The following is a 22599-nucleotide window of genomic DNA, read 5'->3' as shown; positions in this document are numbered from 1 at the left end:
ACTGTTGTCTCAAGAGGTGAGCAAACACACTCGCATACACACACACACACACACACACACACACACACACACACACACACACACACACACACACACACACACACACATTCTTACATATACTTACATATACTTACACAAACAGTCATGCATATACACACACACAAAGGCACATGCATACACAACCACACATCCACTCTCAGGAACACATGTAAACCCATACACTCTCTTACACACACACATACTCACGAATATGCACTCACACACGCACTTACATATGCTCACACAAACACACACAGACATGCATAAACACTAACACACCCACAAATGCACATACACACACAACCACACATACACACACATACTCATTAATGAGTATACACACACACACACACACACACACACACACACACACACACACACACACACACACACTTACATATACCATCACAGACACACACAGTCATGCATACATACTAACACACACAAATACACATGCATTCTCAGAAACACATATAAACTCATACACATTCTTACACACTAATGTGCACTCGCATACAGTAGACTTACTTACATAAACTCACACAAACTCACACAAACGCATACACACACACACACACACTTACATATACCATCACAAACACACACAGTCATGCATACATACTAACACACACAAATACACATGCATTCTCAGAAACACATATAAACTCATACACATTCTTACACACTAATGTGCACTCGCATACAGTAGACTTACTTACATAAACTCACACAAACGCATACACACACACACACACACAAATGCATAAACACTACCACAAACACAAATAAAAACACACACAAACTTCCTTTGTGTGTGTATATATATATATATTAGGGGTGTAACGATACACTCAGCTCATGATACAATGTGTATCATGATATAATGTTCACGATTCGATATGTATCACAATATTTGGAATAAAAATTGAAAATTAAACTGAAATGCAAATTTTATTTAAAAATATTTAATTATCAAGTAAACTATTTTTATGCATTTCTTTTGTTTCAACTTGTTAAACTAAACCTTCTTTAAGAAAATAAATTAAACAGGACTGTCTCTGGAAAATAAAACAATTTAAAAACTTCTTGTAAAATATTATTAAAATGATTCAATTCAATTGAATTTAACAGTAAGAGCTCAAGGCTTTGCTTGGTCACTTGCTTTTTTGTGTGTGCAAAAAAAAAAAAAAATTCTACATTTCCAGGTAATCAGCAGTTCTATAAGATTAGTGGAGTAGTGGACGGGCCCGCAGGGCACGCACCGCCTGGGGGCCCCGCGTGTTTAGGGGGCCCCGCGTTGTCGCAATTTTCAATAATCCACCGGCAACCGCAATAATCAAACTCTTGGGAACAACTGTGGTCGGAACCAAAGTTCACACGTCTGTGTTCTCTGAACACCTCTCAAGCGGTGGACTACTTCATTCTGATTGCTTGCCGCCAATGTTGCCAACTTAGCGACTTTGTCACTAGATTTAGCGACTTTTCAGACCCCCTAGCAACAAATCTAGCGACTTTTTTGTGTTATTGGAGATTTTTTTTAGACTGTCATTTGTCCATACTGTACCGTCCCTACTCTTCTCAACGAGCTGCGTGTGATGCCGCCGGCCCCTCCCCCGCCTCACAGCACTGACAGGCGGCCCAGTCAGTCCTCGTACAGCAGCCTCTCCCACCTGCAGCCCGAGAGCAGATCACCCCTCTGCGTACCGACGACAAATGATTTAGCACAGGCAGTGTGAAGGTATTTCCCTTGTACAGTCAAACCAATCTACTTCTCCTTTATTTTAACAATTTAATTGGACCGTTTATTCTTTTCTTGTTCACAATCACAGATATTTTAGTGACAGTTTCTGAACTTGTCTGAGTTTATTACATATGAGAGATTACTGCACATTCACTACACATCTATAATGACATACTGTATTCAAACAGCAATACATTTAGTTAAATAAACATGCTTATATAAAGTGTAGTGCAATTATAAATGCCCCTTTATTAACCATAGGCTGTTAAACAAACAGAAACGGTAAAACGTGATGACGTCAGTGATATGCAAATTGACGTATGACGTATCTCCCCCTCTCTTCATCAGGGGGCCCCGTCAGCGATCCCTGCAGGGGGGCCTCCGCATTTTGCGCTACGCCACTGTATAAGATAATCCTGAACTAATGTGTATCTGTCTGAGAGGTTTTTATGGATGGCTGTCTTCATGTTGGGCATGATGAGTGACAGGGCGGCCGTCTTTTTATTACACAGGACAGTCGTGACTCTTTTCAGCAGTTTAGGCAGGTTTACTATTTCTTCTGAGTCGTTGATGTCGGCACTATCAAGTGTCTCATGTTGACGTGCATTTTTGTGTACCTCTGTACTCAAAAGAATTAATGCTCGTCGCACTCTAAAATGCGATATGATTATTTAAATAATGTGTACGCTTTCGGTTTCATTTCCACTGCTGTTCATACTTCCCACGCGGCTCCAGAACGATCACTCTGTTCCACAAACTGAATGTTGTTTACTACTTTATTGCCTGTTAGTCACGACCTGCAGGTTCTGTTCACTGAAGCAGACACGCCTATCAAAGTCCGCCCTCTGTAGTAACAGCTCACTGTCAGCTCACGTCATGTGTGATTTTGCGGCCGCCAATACATCATTATATGAAGACAGAATGATATTTTAGGGTGAATTGTACCTTATAAATACAGTATGTGACTCTTTCAACACCATTAGGAGGTATCCCTGTCGCTGTGCAAAGTATGTAAATCACAGTGAAGACTAAAACTTAGGCTATGTTTGTCCCAGTATGCGTGTCAAAAAGTCTAAAGAAATGACTGTACAACCGAAATGTTGCCAGACGTCTGATTTTGAGAGGATGGGCCATCCTCTATTTCAGCTCCACTCATCTTGGTCTGCTAACATTACTGCTGCTGCAATCTGAACTCACATGCAACAGCAGGTGGAACGTAGCTCAAGTGCAAACAGCTCAACTAATAAGAGAAAACGGACGTCATATCGTAATCAAATCGTCATAACGCCACGATGCATGTTGTGACATTTTTGCATTGCAATAAATCATACAACGATAAATCGTTACACCCCTAATATATATATATATATATATATATATATATATATATATATACTCACACACAAACACACATGTATATACTCACACAAACACATATAATTAAGCTCACACACGCATACACACTAATGCGCACACACGCATTCAAACTCTCTCTCACCCATTCTAACACATATACCCATATAAACACACACACACACACACACACACACACACACACACACACACACACACATAAACATATTATACTCACACAAACACACACACACAGACTCTCACCCATTCTAACATACCCACATAGGTATCATAATACCCACATATGCACAAACACATATAAACATTCTAACACACACTCACCACAACACACATACTTACAAACTCACACACATATACAAATGTTATACTCACACACACACACACACGCACGCCTACACACTACTGTGCACACACACAGACTCTTTCTTACCCATTCTAACACACTTATACCCACTTAAACACACACATACATGCATGCACACATATACACATTCTAACACACACTCGCCACAACACACACACACATACATACAATTTCGCACACATATACAAATATTGCACCCACACGAATATATATATAGAAATTCACACACACACACACACACACACACACACACACACATTTATACAAACTCGCATACATATACAAATATTATACTCATACAAATATATATAGATATGTACACACACACACGCACGCACGCACGCATAAACACTAACATGCACAAACACACACAGACTCTCACTCATTCTAACACACATACATATACCCACTAACACACACACTTACATACACACACACACACACACACACATACACATACACAATCTAACACACACTCACCAAAACGTTCACACACACACACACACGCACTCCCCCCTGGCTGTTTACACGTGAATTATTAACAGTAGAGGTGGTCATCGGCGAGAGCCTCCAGTCGCCCTCCTCTTTGCTGGATCAATATTTCATGCTGTTCTTCTCGAAGCCCCGCTGAGTGGATTTGGCTATTTTGTAATCATAAGGGCCTCTGAGAACATCAGCATCAACGCCGCCGCAGAGAAAACAACAGCTCCTTTCAGCCACCCATCTCACACACACACACACACACACACTCACACACATATAGTACATGCACACATGCTTCTGCTTTGTTTGTGGTTTCTCCACAGTGAAAGGTGCAGGTTTCCCCATCGGGTGCAGTTTTGCATGTGTGGTCTTGAAGTTTGAATATCAGGTTGTCTGTCTGTCTGTTTGTCGTTCTATATTCTATATCTAGTCTATATCATTCTGTGGTGTGTGTGTGTGTGTGTTTGTTTTGTATGCGTGGTCTTGAAGTCTGAATGTCCGTTTTGTGTTCACGTGTGTTGTTTGTGTGTTCCTCCAGCATCAGCATCAGGTCGCTCAGGCAGTGGAAAGATCCAAACACGTCAGCATGGCTGAGCTCAACGCCATCATCGGGGTGAGTTTCACTTCAAACATCCGTTTACTGTCTGACCAATCACAGGCCAACGTTTCGTCAGCCTGACCAATGACCTGTCACAAGCCAAATAAACTTGATTTTTTATTTATGCTGTCATCTATCCATTCATCCCTCCATCCATCCATCCATCCATTTATCCATCCATCCATCCATCCATCCATCCATCCATCCATCCATGCATCCATCCATCCACCCATTCTTCCATCCATCCTTTCATTCATGCATCCATCCATCCATCCACCTATCCATCCATCTGTTTGTCCTTCCATCCATTTATCCATCCATCCATCCATCCATCCATCCATCCACCTATCCATCCAACTGTTTATCCATCCATCCATCCATCCATCCATCCATCCATCCATCCACCCATGCATCCATCCTTTCATCCATCCACCCATCCTTTCATCCATGTATCCTTCTGTCCATCCATCTATCCATCCATCCATCCATGCATCCATCCACCCATTCTTCCATCCATCCATCCTTTCATTCATGCATCCATCCATCCATGCATCCATCTATCCATCCATCCATCTGTCTATCCATCCATCCATCCATCCATTTTTCCATGCGTCTGTCCATCCATCCATTTATCCATCCATCCATCCATCCATCCATCCATCCATCCATCCATCCATCGTTTCATCCGTCCATCCATCCACCCATCCTTTCATCCATGCATCCTTCCATCCATCCATCCATCTATGCATCCATCCACCCATTCTTCCATCCATCTATCCATTTATCCATCCACCCATACATCCATCCATCCATGTTCTATTACTAATTAAGGCTAATCATTAATAATATATATAATATAATAATAAAGGCTAATAATTGTCTGCATCTGAATATCTGTGGTGTGTTTTCATCCATTGTCGTCTTTTACATTAGTTTGATGCTCTGGGTTTGCAGCAGCAGCAGTTCCAGCATCTGTCCCATCATGCGCCAGGTTTCCCCATGACACCGCACCCCTCAGGGCTGAGTCTGGGCGCCGGTGCAGGACTCATGGCTCTTCCCGGAGCCTTTCCTTTCCCTCCACACCTGATGCCTAAAGATGACCTCAGTCACCCCGAGGCCCTCGAATCCAGAGGTACAGACTCGCACAGATATGGACCCTTTTCACATTTCCGGGTTTGTCATTATAGTTGGGAAAACTTAGAGCGCAGTGAATGGGAGTGTACAACAAATCATTTCTTTGCTGAAATAATAAAAGAAAAACTTCATGATTGTGTTATGAAAACTTTCCAAAAAAAGAAAAGAGAGTGTAAGACTGAGAACGTCAGCGAGAACGTCAGCTGAGAAGAGAGAACAATGTTAAATTTACTGTCCAGCCCCTATAAATGCTGCATAAGAAACACCTCGCATATTAAAAACTCTCAAGATATTAAGATGCTGCCAAAATATCAGCTTATAAAATAACAACTTTTAATTTTCTGTCGGTCTTACTACATGATGTAACTACAGAAGAGTCAAACTCTCAATACTCTTTGGTCATTTTTGAATGAGATGCTATTGGTCTAATCCGATTCAATGATCTATGCTAAGCTAAGCTAAAAGTGCTCCAGCCACGTCCTAATGATTCAAAAATGATAAAACTCAAATGTTTAACTCTTAGGGGAGCTGTAAAATGAACCTAAAAAAAGTGTAATGTTCCTTTAATTAATGCAAAATGATGGTCTTTACTAACCCATGAGGCCTAACCGTATTTTGCATACTAAATATGCAAACGTGTGTATTTTCCTCCACCTCAAAAGGGATTATGTAGAGAACGTTACAGCTCAAATAGCAGCATTTTTATTTCAAATTTCTTTTATTAGGTTTCTACATGGAATATCAATTGCAACATTTATTTTATAGTTATCCTTCCATGTTGTTGCTGACACTCCCCCCAAAAACACTTCCCAACGGCCTATAACTTCCCATTGAAAACTAAATAAACATAATTTATAAGTAAAAATGTCAATCAAATTAAATAAAAAATTAATAATAAATGTGTATTCATATGTTATTGCTCAGCTTAAGAATCAAAAGTTAGCCAGCAGATAATCTAAAAAGGGGCGCCACACCTTGTCAAAGAACTAGTAAGTGATTTAATGCAAGTAAACCCTTCCTTTATCCATGCATTAAGGGTGGAGAGATGTGTTTCCACTTTAAAAAGATGAGCTTTTTTGATAGATTTATTGTAAATTCTTTAAGGAAGAAGCACATTCTTTAAGTTTCATCACTTATAAAGTCTGCTTTGTAGATTTTGAAGAGTTGTAAATGTGATTTGTGTTTATTTTCTGATTGTAGCACATCCAGCAGTGTTAGGGCTGCACAATAGATCAACATCAATATCACAATGAGCGAATCTGAAATAGTCACATTGCAGGATTCGCAATATTGAGCTGGGATTATAATTAACCAGAGGGGCTTTTCCCAAACAATGATGTAACTCGCAGCTGAACTATCATGCTGCGTTCACACCAGATGCGGAATGCGTGTCAAGTGATTTACATGTTAAGTCAATGCAAACAAGCGAATAGACATCCTGCGGCGCGATACCCGTGAATGGCGCGGCGCGAATGACACGAATTGCGCGAATGGCGCGGGGCGAATTGAGCGTTATGCGCGTTTGACGCGCTTAATGAGCGTTTCGCGCGAATCTCTCGAGTTCAAAAATCTGAACTTCAGCGGACATTCGCGCCACGTTAACCAATCAGGAGCTTGCTCTTGTGGTGGTGTGATTGTGACGTAGAACCTGTTGATGGCGACACCGACAACAAGTCATCAAACTGGGCTTGGCTCAGTCAGAAGCACCGCTGAAAGCCTCCGTCATCCAGGTTCAGTTTCTGGAGGAGTTTATGAGCTCAAAGAGCTGGATGCACCTCTGAAAGGATGTAGTGGACTCAGACACGACCCTAAACTTATCGACACTGTTTTTCAGTCTTCATAAAGCACATAAACACTGTTTTTTCTTCATAAAACACATGTTAGCTATTAAGCTATGAAGCTAGAGTCAACGGGTAGACAGAAGCTTTGCCCATCACGCGAATCCGCGTCTGTTTTGACACGCGAATGAAGCGGATTTGACACGCGAATGAAGCAGATTTGATGCGCGAATGAAGCGGGGTTTGACTTGCGAATGAAGCGAGTAAATTCAAATGTTCACGTGGCAATTTACACGTGAATAGCGCGATTTATCCGCGCGTTCCGCGTCTGGTGTGAACACAGCATCATAGTACAATGCATCATAAAAAGAACGATGTAGTTTCCCAAAACCCGTAGTTTCTCTGTCGCAGATCCATCGCTTGAACCACGTTAGTTATAACATAAAACGCCCATAATGATGCTCTAAACAGGGTGGAGAAACTACTTTTTTAGAGAAGAACCCCGTCAATTCTTTGTGCAAATGATATTGTTTTACACGCACACGCATTTAAAATAAAATCCCAAATTAGACTTGGTAAAAACATGCACTCACTTTTTATATTAAGTGAAATATATGTAAATGGCACATATAGGGTCTGTGTTTCCTTTACTAATGTTATTGAGAACATTACATATTCTATTCTAAAACCTAAAATCACTTACAAAAGCTAACATGTATCCTAATCTCATATATAAATCATATAAATAAATTAATAATGAGGCTGTTTATTAAGAAATAAAATGTAATATTTATTATTTACTAGGAAATGAAACCAATCCTACTTTAATAATAACAATGTTAATGATGATGATGATGATGATGATGATGGGAGGATAAGTGGGAATAGAACACATCCAGGAACTATGTTTCTAACTACAGCTGCAGAGCTGTAGTTGTGAGTGCTCAAGTTTGTGACGCAGTTTGCGAATGAGCGAATTACACTTTCCTTCATCTTTCCTTCAAGCAAGTTTCTCGTGTTAGCTTAATTAGTTGGCGACATCACCGACCAGGGGTGCGTTTCCCAAAAAACGACGTAACTCGCAGCTGAACTATCATAGTATGATGCATCGTTTGGGAAAAGAACGATGTAGTGACGAGTGTTTCCCAAAACCCATAGTTTCTCTTTCATAGATCCATCGCTTGAACCACGTTAGTTATAACGTAAAACGCCCATAATGATGCTCTACACGGGGTTAAGTAACAGCTTCTTTAAAGAAGAACCCCATCATTTTTTTGTGCAAATTATATTGTTTTACACGCACACGCATTTAAAATAAAATCCAATATCAGTTTTGGTAAAAAACATGCACTCGCTTTCCATATAAACTGAAATATATGTAAATGGCACATATAGGGTCTGTGTTTCCTTTACTAATGTTATTGAGAACATTACATATTCTATTCTAAAACATAAAATCACTTAAAAAAAAGCTAACATGTATTCTAATCTCATATATAAATCATATAAATAAATAATGAGGCTGTTTATTAAGAAATTAATTTAATATTATTTATTAGGAAATAAAAAAACCCTACTTTAATATTAATAATAATAATATTATTATTATCATTAATAATAATAATAATATTAATAATAATAATAATTATTATTATTAAGTAGGATATTGTTTGTTTATTTATTTTTTTTTAAAAGTCTACTTTTACAATTTGACATGCAAACCACTGCAGAAATGTTCTAACCAACAGGCCCATGTCATATACAGTACAGATACTTAATTAATAACCCATTATAAAATTAAAAGCATTAACGTTTGCTGTGTTTTTTGTTTTCACAAGCTTTGGAGATGTAACAAATTCCACTTTTAAATAATAGGTCACATATAGCTTTCGCCATGAGGCTGTGTTCAAAATGACATCAATGTTTTCAAAGTGCACTGCGAAAGGAGCGCAATTGGAAACAGAAAGATCGCTAAAACTGAACTGTAAAAATACTTTAAAAGTAAATTACACCTAAGAGAGATGACTATAATGTTTTTTTTTTTTGTATTTTTAATCATTCCAAGTTTAAAAGTTAGAATAGGGAATATGGGGGATAACTGGGAATAGAACATAGGTGGAATAGATGGCCCGGTCTAAGGCTTGAAACTCCAGGGCTGAAAAGGAGTCCCACTCCGGCCCTGATTCCCTGATCTGCTATCTTACAACCCTATTGTGGCAAAGAAGCTGGTGCTAAGATTTTGGAAATCAAAAGAATCCCCATCATTTAAATATTGGCTGGAAGAATGAACTAAATGAGCACATTTGGAAAGGATCAGATTTCTTATAGCAAAGAAATTGAAAAAATTTTTCAAGATTTGGTCTCCTCTTCTCCTCTATCTTGAAAGCGTAGGTTAATAACCCAGATGGTGAAGGTCACACCAACAGTACTGCATAAGCTTTAGTCCCAGGGGTGAGGTGGGTTTTAAGGGTTAGATGTTGTTTTAAAGTGTATTCTGGATCTATACGAATTACTTATTTATTTTTTTACATTTTATTTATTTTATGTGTGTTATTTAACTTGTTGAATTCTTTTTTGCAAAAAAAAAAAAGAAAAAAATAGAGATGTTGTAATATGTGTTGTAATGCTGTGCAATGCAATGCAATGAATATCTCAATATAAAACTTTAAAAACTGATTAATTATTCATCAACAAATCAGAGCTTAAGTGTGACGTAGCAAGGAGAAACTCAGAGGCCAGCTGTGATTTCGCTTGTACAACGAAAACTAAATTAATTTACTAAATGTAATTACTTATTTTGCATTTGATCACATAGTTTGATTGCATAAAGTATTACATTTAAACTCCAGAAAACCATAAAGCACTGCCTCCATCATCAGCATTTTTGTTCTGTCATTTTTTACATAATTTGTTCATCATATTTAATGCAGATGCACTCCACTACAAACTCATCTCGATCCGTGTAAACCTACGAATGAATTCCTTCCAAATACAGCTGTTTAACCCATCTTGTCAACTGATATTCATATTACAGAAAAACTAAATATCACAGTCTCAATATCGTGCAGCCCTAAACTGCAGGACAGATGTGCTCCAGTCATTAGGTTGAAATCAATCCTGAAAATGTCTGTAATGTTTATAAAAAAGCCGAAGATAACACGATGATTGTCTGTGTTTGTTTCTGCAGACGGAGCGGCGAACAGGGTGAGTATTAAAGCTCAGTGTGTGTTTATTGTGTCTCTGATTGGTGCATTGATGGCTGAGGTGGATTATTTGTGTGTTTACATGCTCTTGTTTCTGTAAGGATTGCACGGCTGATGGGATTTCTGCGATATTGGATTGGATTTATGTGTATATATATAGCATTTTCATTAATAAGGGTTAAAGAATTGCACTGGAGTTATGCATTTATGCTTTTCGTTTTATGTTTAAGTTAATTTTCATAATGATTTTTAATATCTAACAGAAAAACCATTTCAGCCTGTGATTGTTTAATATGTGCATACGTTTATTATTTATGAGCTTTCGTCAGTGTCAGACATGATACATGTGTGTGAATAATCATTAATATTCATAATCAAAGGAGAACTGGGTTTAATAAGATATACACCATTGAACAAACCAGAAGCAAATGCAACTTGATTCTGATTGTTGTTTCTGTAACCTGACAACTGAAAAGCCAACCCTTAAACCTGTAAATTTATTGTTATAGCTAATGACTGACATAGCTTAAAATACACAATCGCTCTTATTAATACCTACACAAATGTTTATTTACACCTTTAATGGCTAAAGAGTGTGACGTAATGTTTATGTGAATTATGTTTCATAATGTGAAGCTGTTTCTGCATAATGTATCATCCATCATTGTAATGCCTTTTCGTTAATAGTCAGCTTTATTGAATCCATGCAGTTGCAAATGGAAAAAAAAATACTAATACATTTACATATTGTTATCACATATGATATATGTATGTATATTTTATTTATACAACTTAAAGTAATTTATTTAAAAATTACACTATATAAAAAATGAATTATTTTATTTTCAATTTTAGTTGGAAGCTTCTGTAAGGCAATGCAATGTCACTGTATATCGTCACTGGAAGGACACTAAGGCACTCGGCCTGCAAACTCGAGCGATGCACGACCTCCCACCACTGACAATATCCAGTCACATCGCACTGTTACTCGTGATATTGCTCACATACAGGGCTTTACATTAACTTTTTTAATCAGCAGCCACTGTGGCTAGTAGATTGCCAACATTACTAGCCACTTGCCATTTTCACTAGCCACAATTTTGTTGTTTGGAAAATATATTTGATATAAATAAATGTGACTTTGACATGCTAAAATGACTTGATTTAGATGTTGTGTTGTCCCAGATCAGCAGTTACTACACACAAATGGTTGGTTAATCTCATATTAAAGAAATGTTATTGTAAAGGATGATAATTAAACTATATTAAAAAAAATAACTGTAAGCAAAAGAAAGCAGGTAAAAACATACCAGTGATAATGAAAGGATGATCACGTGCCTGAGAATAATTAAAACGAAAGCAGTGACTGCTGCTGTTGCTTATATATATATATATATATATATATATATATATATATATATATATATATATATATATATATATATATATATATTAGTGCTGTCAATCGATTGAAAAAATTGAACTAATTAATCGCACCTTTTTAAAAATATTAATCGTGATTAATCGCATTTAAAATACTGAAACTTGTAATTTTGGCTATTCAAATGTTAAATTTAATGTAAACGCAAGACAAAAACTATTTAAATTCTAAATATAATTGTTTAATATAATTTTTGTTTAACTTGTAACACAGATTTCTTTATGTAAACAACATACCCACAATAAACCATCAAGATCCTGGCTTGACAGATATATTTATTACAGAAATAAAAACACAGGCATGTTAATGACATTTAAATTTCAAAACAATCAATGCCAATAAAGAAAACATTGATTTCCATGTTGGATTCTAAGTGGACTGCAAAAAAATGCCAAAATACAGGAATTGCAGATATGGAAAATGAAAAATTATAATAATAAACTATAGAATATAAACTGTTGCACTCATTGTAAAGTTTTATTGCTGTGAGTTGAGAACATTAATTATAGAGTAGAAACAATTTTGCTTAATCCTCCTTTACATTCATCCAGTTGCTAAGACTAGGAGTATCCTGCAAGTGCACAGAGACTCCCAAATGCCCGCAAATGAATAATAATTTCTCGCAAACCGGTCGTTAAATACATTGCACACCCCTCTCCCCCGCATCCCTCCTAGCTCTTCAGGTAGCCTATGTCGCGCGCTTGGAGGGCTCATGCTGAAAGGCAGAGTAATGCCCTGTCTTTGACAGCTCGCGACGTCACCAGAGACGTTCTGAGTACATTCACACAAGACTCCAAAACTCCGATTTTAACATGATTAAGAGTATACTCTTATTAAAATTCTACCGTGTAGCCTAAGCAGTGATTTTATTACCTTAAAGGAACACCGAGTCACGAAATGCGGAGGATTTTCTTTCTGTTCGCCATGTGGTATCAACTTACAACAGAAGTCGAAAGTTAAAAATGAAACACCCGAAATTGCTTGAAACTCTGGAGAGCCTGGTGATGCGACGTATTGTTTTATACTCAAACTTGCCTTCAAAAAGTGCTTCCTTGGTCTTATCCACGTCTTGCATGTTGAGCACACGTCCACCACAACAGGAAGTAAAAAAAAACTGCAACTGCGTTAATTGCGTAAAAAAATTTTTATGCGTTAATTATTTCAATTTTATCGCATGCGTTAATGCACTAATTTTGACAGCGCTAATATATATATATATATATATATATATATATATATATATATATATATATATATATATATATATATGTATATATATATATATATATATAATTTCAATCTTGATCTCTTAAAAGCAGCAGGACTGTGGGTACACAAGCATCGTTTTTGTCTAATCTTTCACAGAGAACTGACCGCAAGTGAACGGAAAAAAAGCGCGAGTAAACGGGAGCGTGCACGCTTTAAACCGTCACCTGTGCGCACGAGAAATCATCCTATCATACGGTATTCACCTGCTTTGTCTCGAACAATTTTTGTCTTGTTATTGTTTTCAGTCCTGCTGTTTCTCGATTCTAAGATCACATTTGCACGCATATTGGGCCATCCTTATTGTCGAACCCTGCTTTAAAAAAAGTGCAATGCAAAAATGATTTCCAACCTGCCACAGTGGCTAGTGGGAGCAGCTGTCCAATCCGCCAAAGCTGAAATCTACCCGCATTGGTCGGGTTGGCGGGTGTTAATGTAAAGCCATGCATATATGTATGTATATGTTTATTTATACAACTTAATTAAAGTAATTTATTTAAAAATTACACTATATAAAAAATGAATTATTTTATTTTCAATTTTAGTTGGAAGCTTCTGTAAGGCAATGCAATGTGACTGTATATCGTCACTGGAAGGACACTAAGGCACTCGGCCTGCAAACTCGAGCGATGCACGACCTCCCACCACTGACAATATCCAGTCACATCGCACTGTTACTCGTGATATTGCTCACATATATAATTTTTGTTATTATTTAGTATATTTATATTGTTTATAATATATATATATATATATATATATATATATATATATATATATATATATATATATATGTATGTATATATGTGTGTGTGTATGTATGTATGTATGTATGTATGTATGTATGTATGTATATGTATATATATGTATATATATGTGTGTATGTGTGTGTGTGTGTGTGTGTGTGTGTGTGTGTGTGTGTGTGTGTATACATACATACATACATACATACATAAATACATACATACATACATATATATATATATATATATATATATATATATATATATATATATATATATATATATATATTATAAACAATATAAATATACTAAATAATAAAAATTATATATGTGAGCAATATCACGAGTAACAGTGCGATGTGACTGGATATTGTCAGTGGTGGGAGGTCGTGCATCGCTCGAGTTTGCAGGCCGAGTGCCTTAGTGTCCTTCCAGTGACGATATACAGTCACATTGCATTGCCTTACAGTATGTATGCCTTACAGTATGTATGCATGTATGTATGTATATATATATATATATATATATATATATATATATATATATATATATATATATATATATATATTTATATATAAATATATATATATATATATATATATATATATATATATATATATATATATATATATTTATATTTATATAAATATATATATATATATATATATATATATATATATATATATATATATATATATATATATATATATATATATATATATATATATGTGTGTGTGTGTGTGTGTGTGTGTGTGTGTGTGTGTGTGTGTGTGTGTGTATATGTATGTAAAGTGTTTATTAGTGTATGTAAACTTCTGGTTTCAACTATATATAAGATTTGTGTATATACATTGTATTAGTCAGTACCAAAGCCAAAACGGAAACTAATCTAATTAAATAAATTAAGGTCACTGTGCCAAAATTAATACACCCCAGTGAATATGTTAGGGAAAAAAATATTTTAATATGGAAAATGTCTTAATTCATAAACATTTATGTTATTTAAATTTCTGAGCTTAATTGATTTTAATTGTTTTTATATAGCCGTAGTTTGAATGATGTGATCTGTACTGCACAGTGTGAGGTTACAGCGCGTTTCTGTCATGTATATTGTGTGTGTGTTTCAGAGCGGCAGTGGTTCACCGGTGGGTCATCGGTCAGTGGGTCTGCGTCTGGCTCTTCCCCCTCCTTCCTCCTCCTCTTCCTCTCACTCTGATCTGGACAGTAAACGGAGCGGCTCAGACGCAGGACGGACACGGCGGGTCAGTCAAAAACACACAGCCTCTGATTCTCTAAACACACATTCCAGCTCATTTCTAATTCACAATTTATTTGTCACATACAGAGTCATACAGAATCTTTCCTTCAAAAATAAAAACTCACTAAATCAAATAGTGAAGTGGTCCAGTAAGCTGACCGGGGTGTCACTAGCCAATCTAGAGGCTGTGTACACTAGGCAGCTAAAGAGAATCACAAATTTAATTTTAGATGACACTGCTCATCCCCTACACTCAAAGTTTCAGCTTCTTCCTTCCGGTCGCAGGTTTCTAGTATTAAGCTGTAGAACGAAACGATACAAAAATAGCTTCATACCAGCAGCCATTAGACATTTAAATTAGGCACAGACTAAAGCAGAGGTGTTTCGGTGACTTGTATATTTTAGATCATTTTAAACATTTACTTGGGGGAGGGGGGGGGGGGGACACTTAAAGTGATTATTTATTTATTCTTTATGTTTACGTTTTATGTCTTTGGGCCCTATCATACACCCGGCGCAATAGTCTTTTGGTAGTTTCAGCTTGGCGCAAGAGTCGTTTTGAGGCGTTGCGCTACGCTGTTTAAATAGCAAATGCATTAGCGCTCATTTTTCTATAAAAAATAGAAAGGAAGGCGTTCTGAGGCGGACCGCTGGTGCGTCGCTATTTTGAGAAACTATAATAGATTTTTCATTAGATCAAAACTAACCTGGTCTAAACTCCGGCGCAGAGTTGCGCCTCGCTTACACACTGCCTAATACGCACAAGAGAGCAATAGGCAAATATCTTTACATATGAAAAAACAATAAATATTAAGGATATATATAGTATATAATAAGAATAGATATAGAATATAAATATAAAGGATTAAATATTACAAAACATATTATTTTCTAGCCTACATAAATATGAAAAACCACTGCTTTTATGTCTTCTTCATCTCGGGAGGCTTTTTCAGTTCATTCATAACAATTTGCTTTTGTATAATGTTGTTATTATTAGCAGTATTATTTATTATATCCATATTTATATTTGTTTTATTTAAAAAAAGCTTAGATTTGCCCACCTGTCAGGTTTAAGACCATATGGGGCATGGCAGGTGTATTTGGAAATAACTCAGTATTTTGACCACACTTGGTCATTTTTGTTCATTTATTAGTTTGCTGGAAATTAGAACTGAATTTAGAAATAGTTTTGAAACAAATCTTTGCACTTAACAAACTAAATTAATTATTTATAGGCTAACTGATGTCTGTGTGTAAAGGTTTCCCTATCCAAGAGCGAATGTGAAAGTATTTCCATTATCTCTCATTCTCACGCAGTAGATGCTCTGTTTAACAGTTTTCTGTTAAAAAACTGTCAACTGTTAACTGTTTGCTAGTGAAATGCTCATTTTTTCCACTTAGAGTTACTTTACGTCCTGTAAATAGCGAATGCGCTCTTGGCGTGACGCAGCTGGGTCTTAAAGGGAATGGGAGATGAGACTCTAATTGGTTTATTCTCAAAACACACCTATAACTCATTAAGAAAATAAACTCAACCCTTTTAGACCATGCACCTGGGCTCAAAGCGCATTTTCCCGTCCGTAAATTAGCAAAAATGCGTTCTGCACGCCCTGAAAGTGTTAGCGCCCTGCGTTTTGCGCTCTGCACATGGACCGTCAAAATAGAGCCCTTAATGTGCATTTGTTGTTGTTACTGTGTGAGTTCCTTTGTGTGGCAAGATGAGGACTCTTGACTGCAAACCAAATCTACCTTCGGGCATAAATAATGTAACCTACCTACCAATACACAGTGTGAGGATATCCAGTGAGACACTTACACAACGATTATTGAGCTTGAAATAGTTACAACAATAACAAAACAAAGTAAAAATAGTAACAATAGATGTTTTTAACAATCTAAATCATGGAGAAATAGTAGTTATGCAACAGAAAATGAAAGCAAATATAAAATATTTAAAGACTTTCGATATGGAGTTTGTGGCTGTAGAAATAAAGTACAACGTGTAAACCAACGCAATCTCACAGCAATTCGTAACTTTTTGATTACTTCATAGGAATTCGTACAATCTAATTCGTAAAATTTAGTGCGGTTTTATCATTACCCAATGACGGTTGGGGTTAGGGGTGGGGTTGGGTGCCACGCCTCTTTTTTAAAATCATACATTTTCATACGACTGAACTCGTACAAAGTCGTACGAATTAGCCACTAAACTGACAAAACGTAAAATACTTACGTTTCCTTGTGAGATCAGGCTGTATAAACACATATAAAAGAGCTATCTGTACAACCAGAAACATAGAGGTGTTCCTGAAGTCTGTGATTTTTCACTTGTGCTTCACGTTGATCAGCAGACTTTGCCATTGAATATTAATGCTCATTATTTATTTAAAGTCATATCATTTCATCCCTGATCACCGACTTGTGAATTTACTCGCCGAATCAGAGGGAAACTGCACAGATCAGGCTTTTTCCTTGCTCATAGTGCATTTTTCAGGTTTTTAAGTATTAATAAATCTCAGAGGTTTCTCACTGTGTGCTTGGAGTGACACAAACACTGACACAAACTAGTCGACAGTAAGTATTTATATTTAGAGCTGGGAAATTAGAAAACAAATGCTATTTTTGCTTTTTACTTGGATGCAATTGTAGTTTTTATGAATTGAATTTTTTTTTGAAAGTTATGTCACAGTAATGGCTCACATAGTCATTTTTTGTCTTCTAATGTAGTATTAGTTTCTATTTTTGTATTTTATTTGACAAATTCAAGCTAAACTAAGTAAAACTAGCACCAGTTAAAATAACATAAATGTTTTTAATTAGTGCTGGGCAAAAATTAATTGCAAAATAAACGTTTTTCACAATTAAAGTTTGTTTTGACATAATATAGTCATTAATTTTCGTGTCGGCTTAGTCTTTTTATTAATCTGGGGTTGCCACAGTGGAATGAACCACTTTGTATTATATATGTATATATATATATATATATATATATATATATATATATATATATATATATATATATATATATATATATATATATATATATATAAATATATACACACACACACACACACACACATTTATTATGTTTATGTGATACACACATCTATTGAAACAAAACGTACAAAACTATTTTGTTACAATTTAGATATAATTTGTATATACATGTATAATATATAAAGATTTTCTGAAATATATCCATGCCTGTGTGTATTTATACATAAATATAAATATATATATATATATATATATATATATATATATATATATATATCTATATCTATATATATATCTATATATATATATATATATATATATATATATATATATATATATATATATATATATATATATATATATATATATATATATATATATATATATATATATATATATATATATATATACCTGGATCTTTCTCTTACTTCGAAGACACTACTGACTACACTTACATGGACATCTGTAATAATAGTAATTTGCCCTAATTGACAATAATATAATTAAGGTGTTTACTTGAAGTGCTTTCATGTAAGAGTTTCCTGTAATTTTGGGTGACTATAACTGCAGTTCGGCAGCTTCAGATTCACTCATGAACATTTCATTCATGCCCCCGTGACAATCTGGGGTATTAGACACAAATAGGGAGTAAGGACTGGTGAGAGTGTTACGGAATTTAATAACGCGCGCTAAATGGAAAGAAGAAAACTTCTTTGTGTGTGTGTGTGCGGTCCTTTACTGACAGGCGCTTGTGTGGATCTTGTCGGAAAATATGGCGAAAAGCCCTATATGATGGTAATAGTTTGATTGCGGTGTTTACTTCAGTAATGCCACTATTATATACATACTCCACATGTCTTAATTCCATTTCTGTTTAGTTCAGTTATGACTTTAGTCGGATTAAGGTCATCAATAATCACTGTTTGGAATTTATGTAGGCCGACAGTTCAAACTTCATGTGTAAATATACAGTTAGTAAACACAAGTACATCTTATTGAACATCATTTATTTTCATCCCCAATTGTCATAGTAGAACAGTTTCTCAAGCAGTTTGTGATGCATTTTGGAAACAGGAGATGAGCCCCTGGTCTAATGCGCCACCTGGCTTGAGAAACCCGATCTCAAAGACTTACATTTAGTCATTATTTGGGTAGCACACATTTTCTGAATGTCTTCGGCGGAATTTAAATGAGCCATTTTAATCTACATTTGTAACGTGGGGAGTAACACCAACAACTGAGGTAAGATCCAAATGCAGGTTTATTCAAAGTCAGGCAAGTGATAGTCAACACAGGTGCAAACAGGTATTTGGAGACAGTCCAGAATCATAGTCACATAATACAGGCTAGAGGTCAGAAAGGCAGGCGGCAGGCAAAGACAAAGAGGCTAACAAGGCTAACGGTCGGTACACAAGATAATCAGACTGGGAAAACGCGTTGTAGTGTTACAAGTGACAGATAACAAGACTCGGCAATGTAAAATGAGTGTGTGTGCTGCTTAAATACTGTGTGTAATCAGTCTTGACAATCCTCAGATGGTGAGAGTGTAATTAGTCTAAATGAGGAAGCAGGTGTGTGTGTGTGTGTGTGGCATGACTGAATATGTAGTCCATTTACAAGCAGATATGTAGTTCTATGAGAGTGAATGTTTTCCAGCAACATCTGGTGGGTAGATCTCGCTGGTTATCATGACAACATTAATCTAGATTAATTCCAAGATTACAGTGAGATTAATCTAAATTGAGAAAATTTAATCTATTAATTTAATCTATATATATATATATATATATATATATATATATATATATATATATATATATATATATATATATATATATATATATATATATATATATATATATATATAAATTATTTATATATATTCAGTTTGCAGTTTTATTTTTAACATATTAATATTATCATATTATCATCCTCATCATCATTGTTAATTTATGTAATTTCTGTATACAAATACAGTATTATTCATATTTTAAATAAGCTTTTATTTCTATCTTTTAGGTTCTTATTTTACTTGTTTCATTTTTAGTGAATTTCTCTTCTCTGTTATTTTTGTATATTTTGTTATGTGTTCTTTCATTAGTTGCTTTTAGTTATTCATTTTCGTAAGCATTTATTATTATTCCAGTTTTTTATCTTATTGCTTCAAATGACACACATTTGAGTTAGTTTCCACCTGAGAACCTGGAGATCTGAGACATTCCTGTTGTTTTTAGTGTTTAGATAAAGTATTATTGCCTTGATCTGATCTTCTGTTTTTCCTGCAGGAAAGCGGCAATAAAAATGAAGACACTCTCAGAAGAGACGGCGCTAAAGAGGTGTGAAAACAGATACTCTCTCCTTCTCGCATTATACAAAATTATACTGTAATGAACATCATATGTTCACCAACAGATTTAATTAAGAAAATAAATGTATAAAGTCAGATACATATAATTCATCTGTTTCTGAAAAGTATCTCATAGCTAATTGGTCCATATTCATTAATATTCTGATGCATGACATGCCATTGATTTGCGATCTTGTGGTGTACAGTCTTTATTGTTTTGTTTTGTTTTATTCTTTTGCTTTTTAACTTACTGAGAACAAGCATTTGCAAACATCTTTGTTCAATACACTACCTGACAAAATTTGTTGTCGATCCCAGTTGTACAGAATAAAGTAATAACTGGACTTCTAGTTAATCATTTGGAAAAGTGTCAGAAGGTAGATATTTCCAATGAATCACCTGTTGAGCTGCATCCCAATCATCACAAATACTGCAGAAGACCTACTGAAACCAGCATGGACCCAAGATTCTCACAGATATCAGTCAAGTTTGGTGAAGGAAAAATCTTGGATTGAGGTTGCATTCAGTATGTGGGTGTGCGAGAGATCTGCAGAGTGAATGGCAACATCAACAGCCTGAGGTATCAAGACATTTGTGCTGCCGTTACATTACAAACCACAGGAGAGGGCAAATTCTTCAGCAGGATAGCGCTCCTTCATACTTCAGCCTCCACATCAAAGTTCCTGAAAGCAAAGAAGGTCAAGCTGCTCCAGGATTGGCCAGCCCAGTCATCAGACATGAACATTATTGAGCATGTCTAGGGTAAAATGAAGAAGGAGGCTTTGAAGATGAAGCCAAAGAATCTTGATGAACTCTGGGAGTCCTGCAAGAACGCTTTCTTTGCCATTCCAGATGACTTTAATAATAAGTGATTTGAGTCATTGCAGAGATGTGTGGATGCAGTCCTCCAAGCTCATGATGGAGTCAGACACAATATTCATTCTTTCTCCACCACAGCATGACTTTATATTCTATACTGGACATTATTTCTGTTAAGTGACAAGACTTTTGTCTTAGCAAAGTCAGACTGTCCTAATTAAAGAATTAAAAATCAAGGCATGATCATATTTAATTGTGGTAAAATAAGCGTAATCTAGAGGCCTTTGCCTTTCATATAAGCCACTTCTGATACCAAATGATCAACTTGAAGTCAAGTTATTATTTGTTGTTCCTAAAACTTGGATAGGCCACAAGACTTTGGTTATATAGGTTATTAGGTTAAATAGGCAATTATTGTCTGTAAGTCAGACAATAGTGTTTTGTTCTGTAAACAATTGAAAACAATCATTTCATAACGGGCTAATATTATTGACCTTACACTCTCAGAAATAAAGGTACGCGAGCTGTCACTGGGGTGGTACCTTTTCAAAAGGTACAAATTTGATCCAAAGAGGTCTATATTATTACCTCAAGGGCACATTTTAGTACCTAAAAGGTACAAAAGTGTTCCTCTTAAATTTTTAGGTACTAATATATACTTTTGCGGTACCAATATGGACCCTTTAAGTACAAATATGTACCTTTTGAAGAGGTACCACCCCAGTGACGGCTCGCGTACCTTTATTTCTGAGCGTGTATCTGTTTTTAAGGTCCCACTTTATATTAAGTGTCCTTAACTACTATGTTCTTACATCAAAAAAATAAATACAATGAACTTACTGTGTTTATAATGTATTCAAGAACACTTTTGGTGCTTTTGAGTTGGGATAGATTCATTAGAAACTGAATGAAACTGAAAAAAAAGATATTTACTCAGGTGAGGATCTTTATTTTTTTTTAGTTTCTAATGACACTATCACGTCTTTTTCAAGAAAACAGCTGCTTTAGAAC

The 22599-nt window shown here is 35.7% G+C and overlaps 1 protein-coding gene across 2 annotated transcripts in view; it reads left to right on the top strand.

Moving 5' to 3' along the window:
- Positions 1 to 22599, top strand: part of tle2c (TLE family member 2, transcriptional corepressor c) — a 61833-nt gene that overhangs the window by 29574 nt on the left and 9660 nt on the right. The window contains exons 5-10 of one of the 2 annotated variants that reach the window (XM_087240040.1): positions 1 to 16; positions 4540 to 4614; positions 5533 to 5731; positions 10699 to 10715; positions 15292 to 15426; positions 20708 to 20758. The exon at positions 1 to 16 is cut by the window's left edge and continues 47 nt beyond it. In XM_087240040.1, coding sequence (XP_087096166.1) covers positions 1 to 16; positions 4540 to 4614; positions 5533 to 5731; positions 10699 to 10715; positions 15292 to 15426; positions 20708 to 20758 — 493 coding nt within the window. 2 annotated transcript variants of the gene reach the window in all.

The sequence above is a fragment of the Danio rerio genome, chromosome 2 (assembly GCF_052040795.2).
Source record: "Danio rerio strain M-AB ecotype USA chromosome 2, GRCz13ab, whole genome shotgun sequence".
Lineage (NCBI taxonomy): Eukaryota > Metazoa > Chordata > Actinopteri > Cypriniformes > Danionidae > Danio > Danio rerio.
The sequence above is the reverse complement of the archived record's forward strand: the minus strand, read 5'-3'. Positions and strand labels throughout refer to the sequence as shown.